Source organism: Nestor notabilis, unplaced genomic scaffold (assembly GCF_000696875.1).
Source record: "Nestor notabilis isolate BGI_N333 unplaced genomic scaffold, ASM69687v1 scaffold20387, whole genome shotgun sequence".
NCBI lineage: Eukaryota > Metazoa > Chordata > Aves > Psittaciformes > Psittacidae > Nestor > Nestor notabilis.
Window position 1 is genome coordinate 21,317 of NW_009937273.1, and position 6,001 is coordinate 27,317.

The following is a 6,001-nucleotide window of genomic DNA, read 5'->3' on the forward strand; positions in this document are numbered from 1 at the left end:
CAGGCAGCGGGCAGAGAGGATCCTGATGCTGTCAGACCCCCAACCCCAAGCCATGGGACCCATGGGTGCAGGCACAGCCATGGTTCTCCTCCCTGGGGCACTCACTGTGGGTGCCTCAGCAGCATGGGGAGCACTAACCACAGCCCCTCGATGGCACCCAGAGGTTCCTCAGCCCCTCTGGCCAAGGCAGGACACCAAGGGCTGAGCATGGAGCAGTCACTTGGAGGCTGGCTCCATGTGGGGAGCAGAGGGTGGAAGGAACCAGGGGGCTTCCACCTCCATGGGGATGGTGGGGGGACCCACTCACTCACCTGGATGTCCAGGTTCAGCTGCTCCCAGAGGTCATCGTGCAGGGTGGACACCTCGCTCTCCAGGCTCTCGTACTCAGCAGTGCTGTTTGCCAGGGCCTGGATGGGGGAAGAGGGGTTGGTTGGAGGGCTCTTTGGCTGGCAGAGTGAGAACATCCAGGAGAGCAGGAGGATGCTGCACTCAACTGAACCCCCCAAGCTGGGAAGGAGGTGGCAGTAGGGGGTACAAGCCAGGCTGTGCCATGGGAGCACTTGGTGCCAAAGAGGAAGCAGGAGCTGAAGCAGTTCCATGTGCCAGCTTGGCATCACAGCGTTAATTCACTTTGCCCCTGATAAGGGACTTGGGCCAGGGGTTTCCCTGCTTGTTTTTCTTACAGGAAGAGAGAAAAGGGATGGCAGCGGGTGGGGGATATCCAGAGGTGGAGCAGAGGAGGAGCCTGTTACCGTGCTGGCCTGAGACAGCTCCACACGGATATTGATGAGCTGGTTCTGGAGTGATTCCTTCTTGTGCAGCAGCTTCTCTGGGTAGGCAGGCTGGCTCCCGAACATCTCCAGCTCCTGGTGTGTCCCCATCAGGGCACTCTCCAGGCTCTCCTTGGGGGAACAGAGGGAAGATGCAGCTCTCAGAGCCTGGCTGCTGCAGGAGCTACAGGTTCTCTCCTCAACAGGGCAATAGTACACAGGGAGTCCAAGACTGTGGCATGGCTGGGGCATTGGGCTCAGACTGAGAGAGCTGGGCTGGGTCAGCCTGGAGAAGAGAAGGCTCCCTAAGGGGAGACCTCAGAGCAGCTCCAGTGCCTGAAAGGGCTACAGGAAACCTGGAGAGGGGCTTTGGACAAGGGATGTAGGGACAGGACAAGGGGAATGGCTTGAACCTGCCAGAGGGGAGATTGAGATGAGCTCTGAGGCAGAAGCTCTTCCCTGGGAGGGTGCTGAGGCGCTGGCACAGGGTGCCCAGAGGAGCTGTGGCTGCCCCATCCCTGGCAGTGTTCAAGGCCAGGTTGGACACAGGGGCTTGGAGCAACCTGCTCTAGTGGAAGGTGTCCCTGCCCGTGGCAGGGGGTTGGAGCTGGAGGAGCTTTAAGGTCCCTTCCCACTCAAACCAGTCTGGGATTCTATGACCTCCCGCAGTTCAGAAACATCCCCACTGGTCTGTCCCCAAGTGATCAGGACACGTTGCTTCCTTGCCATGAAGGTGCTACCCAGGCACATCCATCACCGTGCAGCCAGGTCCATACCCAGGTGGCCCCTTGAGCTGCCCATCACGTACCTTCTCCGCTCGGAGCTGCTGCACCAGCCTCTCCTGCTCCCGCAGCACCTTGTTCTGCTCACAGAGCTTCCCCAGCAGCTTCTGCCAGGAGAGAATGAGAAAGGAAAGAGAGGATGAGAGCCCGGTCATTGGATGCATCCATGGGAACGGCGCTGTGCTCAGCCAGGATGCATCTCTGTGCGGAGAGCAGACCTGCTGCAGGGGACATGGGGTGAAGGAGGGGATGCACAGGATGGATGTTCGCTCTTACATCAGTGTCTTGCTCGCTGATCTTGTAGGTGTGCACTGTCTCCCTGTAGGCCTCCGGGAAGGGTGTCACCTGCAAGAAGAGAGTGGGGTGAGGCAGCTCCCAGCCCTTCTTCCCCATCCCTGTGGGCAGGGAGACAACAGGGAGCTGAGTCTCTGGATGCATCCATTGGGAGGCAGTGGGTGCTGCAGGCAGTGCAGGATGCTGGTGCTGGAGTCAGCCGGGATGCTCGGATGAAGACACAACCTCCCTCCCCATTCCCAGCCCATCAGCTGGGTGAGCCATGGGAATTAGCCAGAGACAACCTCTCCATGGGATGTCAAGAGTTGAATTAGAGACGCCCTGTGACCCATTAACTGCCTGAGTGTACACGCTATCATTCCAGAGGCAGGGAAAACAAAGGCAGAGAGGTGAAGCTGTAATCCCACCTCGCAGAGTACAAACACCAATAACCCAGCAGCTGCATCAGGGCCTGTTTACCATCCGGCTTCCCTGTGAGTCATTTGCCTTTCCTGGAAATCTAAATTACTAATGGGACCTCAACAATTAAATGCCTCCAAGATCTCGAGATGAAAGGCATTAAGATAGAAAGAAGGGGATTATTATTGCTAGAAAGCAAGATGCTGCTTTAAAGCCAGTTAGAACTACAGGATGATGCAAATAGACCTGAACCTGGGAAATGTCGAGTGGGGCTGGAGGCAGAGCCTGGTGGATTGGGATCTGCTGCCTCCAGGCAGGGAGCTGGGCCAGCCAGAGCATCTGAACAGCTCCATCTTCACCCTCCAGCACATCCCTGTGCACAGCAGATGGAAACAGGCACTTTCCCTGCATTGAAAACCTCAGCAGTCACCCATCTAGGAGATACCCTGGGCAGTACATGGGGCTGGCACCACCATGAGCTGCAGGTTGCAGCAACCCAGAGACACGTTCCCAAGTGTTCCCAACCTTCCTGTGCTTGAAGCTGCAGCCCAACATCAGCAGGGACACCCCAAGGCTTCTCTGCAGCCCTCTCCGGGCTGGGGAACACAATGAGCCAGAACCTCAGCAGGTAAAAGGTTGTTTCCTCTCCCTGTTACAGGAGTTACAGCTTTGGTTTAAGAGCTTTGGGCTGGATTCCTGTCTTTAAGTCATCCCGTACCTTCCTGCCTTATCCACACGCAACAACAAACCAAGGGCGAGAGCAGCACCCAAGTCCAAACGAGGATGAGAGTTCAGGACTGCTGCATCCCCACCTTGTGCTCCGAGCACAAGGATTTACCAGCTTTTAATGGCTCATGGATGGGTTAGCAAAGCCTGTGATGGACTAGCAGGTCCCCAAGAGCGTGATGTACCGCAGCCGCATGGATGCTGGAGCCTGCATGAGTGGGAATGGCAGGAGGTGACCTCGGGAATGGAGTGTGGCTGTGTGGCTGCCATGCACGGCCCGGTGGCCGGAGGCTTACTTGCATGTAGAGCTGAGCCCTAGGGGAGGAGGTCTCCACCATCCTGTTCACCATACTGATGAGGGTTTCGCTCTCGCTCATCTGCGGCAGACAGGGAAGGAAAGATCACAGGTCAGCAGAGATGCGCCCGGCGCAGTGAGGTGGCTCAGTTTGGGAGCCCTCCGGGCAAGATGCCACCTCCAAGAGATGTCCCAGAGGCTCAACCACATGATGGTGCCTGCCCCGGGGCTGCTGCTGCTCCGTTCTGGGCACTCCAGAACGTCCCGGCCTTGGTTGCACGCCCCGAAAGCTTTGTTGAAGGGAAAACACAGATAAACCCGCGCCATCTCTGAGCTGGGCAGCAGCAAACTGCACACACAAAGCTTGCACAGAGACACCCACAGCTGCAGTGCAGCGTGGTCCCAACACACAGACAGACAGACAGGCCCTGCTCCTGCACTGACAAATAGCTCCATGCCCTGTGCTCGGGGCTGTGATGGTCCCACTTGAAGCACAGATGAGCTGCGTCTGCAGCATCCCTTGGTGCTGCACACTGGAGCTGCATCACTGCCTTCTGAAGCAGATGATGCAAGGGAAGCCCCTCGCACCCCATGGACAGGACTCTCAAGGTCCTGGTTGATGGGTATTTAAACTCAGGGGCCAAAACCTCAACTGGTCAGCAAGGTGGGTGCTGCTGAAGCAGCATCCCCATGACTCAACAAGCAGGGAGAGAGAAAAGAAAGCAGCGAGCTGTTTGAAAAGAGCTACTTGACAGCATCACTCCACATCAGTCTCCCCAGAGGTTGGCAGGAGAGGAGGAGGAGATGCAAAGCCTTTATCAGGAGTGGTTTAAAGAGCCTTGGAGAGCCAGCCTTGCTGCCCATGGCTGCGACACAACCCAGAGAGCTTTCATTGCAGCAAGTGCTCCTGCCCGCCCCTGGCTCTGATCCATGGCAGACACAGATCCCGGCGATTACCACACCGACGGAGATTTGCAAACTAATGGGATTGTCGCTGGAGCAGCTCCCTCAGTGCCAGCCTGGCTTTTGCGGGCAGCACTGCTGATGGCTCCTGTCCCCGGCTTTAGGCTTTATCTGCTGCCTGCAGTTCCCACCCCAGCAGTCCCCAGCTGGATTTGCTCCCATCCCTGCTTCCTGGGATGAAGTCAGTTCACAGCTTTCATCCAAACACCCCCTGGCATCCAAAAACCTGAGAGCTGCTGCTCTGGTATCAGTCCCAGCGGGTGTCTCACACCCGCCCTGCATGAAGCCTCTCACCTTTGAGGAGGAATCACAGAACCATGGAATGGTTTGGGCTGGAAGGGACCTTAAAGCTCATCCAGCTCCAACCCCTGCCACAGGCAGGGACCCCTTCCACTAGAGCAGGGTGCTCCAAGCCCCTGTGTCCAACCCGGTCTTGAGGAACAAGGCATGTCCCCAAAACTCACACCAATGTCAGAGGCGCTGCTGAGTGCAGGGACACACCATCCTGCACCATGTGGTGTCCTGCACCACCCCGAGCCCTGCATGGTACAGGGAGGGCTTCAGAGCCGGCTGCCTCCCCCCTGCACCCCACAGGCAGCTCCCCAAATCCTCCAGTGTGTTGGAACCTACCCCATCTCCCCCCAGCACCCCTCATGGGCTCCAGCACCCCACACAGGAGACACCATTTGGGGGGCGGGGGGGGTGTCCACCAAGCCATGAGCAACCCTACAGACGGAAGGGATGGAAGAAGCAAACCAAAGACAACTTGTGCTGCTTTAATGCCAAGAAGGGTGAGGATGGATGTTAGGGGAGGAGATGCTGCACTGGGAGGGAGGGGGATGCCGCTGGGGACAGGGCACACAGGGATGTAAGCAGCGGGAGGCTCGCAGCCAGCTCTGCCTACCTGCTGGTCCAAATACTCTAGGTTTCTTTGCAACTGAAGGTCTAAAAGTTCATCCTACCAGGAGCCAGCAGGCACGCGGCAAGAAACAACACACAAAACATATAAAAGAAGAAGCAAAGCAGTTAGGTGAAGGCTACAGAGATGCGAAGACCTCTTGGCCAAGGAAGTGAGAAGCATCCCTGGCACAGAGCTTCCATGGATGTTCCCTGCAGGAGACCCGCTCTCCTCCCGCACGGCCCTTTCCCTGTGTCTTTGGCTAGTGAGGATGGATGGCAGCATGGGTGGCTTATGGTAACTCCTCCTTCTCCCTCCTCCAACAACCTGTCCTGCCCCATGGTTCTGGCACTGCCCTCTGTGTGTGTGGGGACATCCTGGTCTCACCCCCCCAGCTCCAATGGGAAAACACGGCGCAGAGAAAGCAGCAGCTGTATCCAGAATTGAGGAATGAAGAGGGGGAGAGATGCAGGGTGTGCGCCAGCCTCAGCCAGGGACCACCGCAGACCAGCAGCACAGGGGATAGGGGGTCCCCCATGACCTGGAGGATTCAGGGTAGGGACTGGGGGCCTTTTCCACAAGGATTTTCCTTTGGATATGGCAGGGAGGGAGCAGAGACAACAGTAGAAGGACCTGTGGTCCCCACCTGCCCAAAAAAAGAAGGGTCCCCCCCCAGCCCCCTGAGCCAGGCCCCCCCGAGCCAGCCCCACATCCCCAAGGGACCCTGCGCCCCCTGGTCCCAGCCCCTCAGCACTAGCACTGTACGTACCATCTTGTCGTGGATGGTGGGTGATGCTGGGTAGTGGTATGGGTACATTCCGGCAGGGACGGGCCGTCTGTCCCCCAGGTAGTCATACTGAGGAGAGAGGAGACC

General features: G+C 57.7%; 1 protein-coding gene across 1 annotated transcript in view; it reads right to left on the minus strand.

The window, feature by feature from the left end:
* The window catches only part of PLEKHA6 (pleckstrin homology domain containing, family A member 6), a gene marked incomplete at its 5' end in the record, with an annotated part of 11,514 nt that extends 5,531 nt beyond the window's left edge, over positions 1 to 5,983 (minus strand). Inside the window, 8 exons of the mRNA XM_010018756.1 lie at positions 1 to 22; positions 312 to 407; positions 753 to 902; positions 1,579 to 1,659; positions 1,829 to 1,897; positions 3,268 to 3,348; positions 5,134 to 5,187; positions 5,897 to 5,983. The exon at positions 1 to 22 is cut by the window's left edge and continues 129 nt beyond it. Coding sequence (XP_010017058.1) covers positions 1 to 22; positions 312 to 407; positions 753 to 902; positions 1,579 to 1,659; positions 1,829 to 1,897; positions 3,268 to 3,348; positions 5,134 to 5,187; positions 5,897 to 5,983 — 640 coding nt within the window. The remainder of the gene's footprint in view (positions 23 to 311; positions 408 to 752; positions 903 to 1,578; positions 1,660 to 1,828; positions 1,898 to 3,267; positions 3,349 to 5,133; positions 5,188 to 5,896) is intronic.
* Between the last annotated feature and the right edge of the window lie 18 nt (positions 5,984 to 6,001).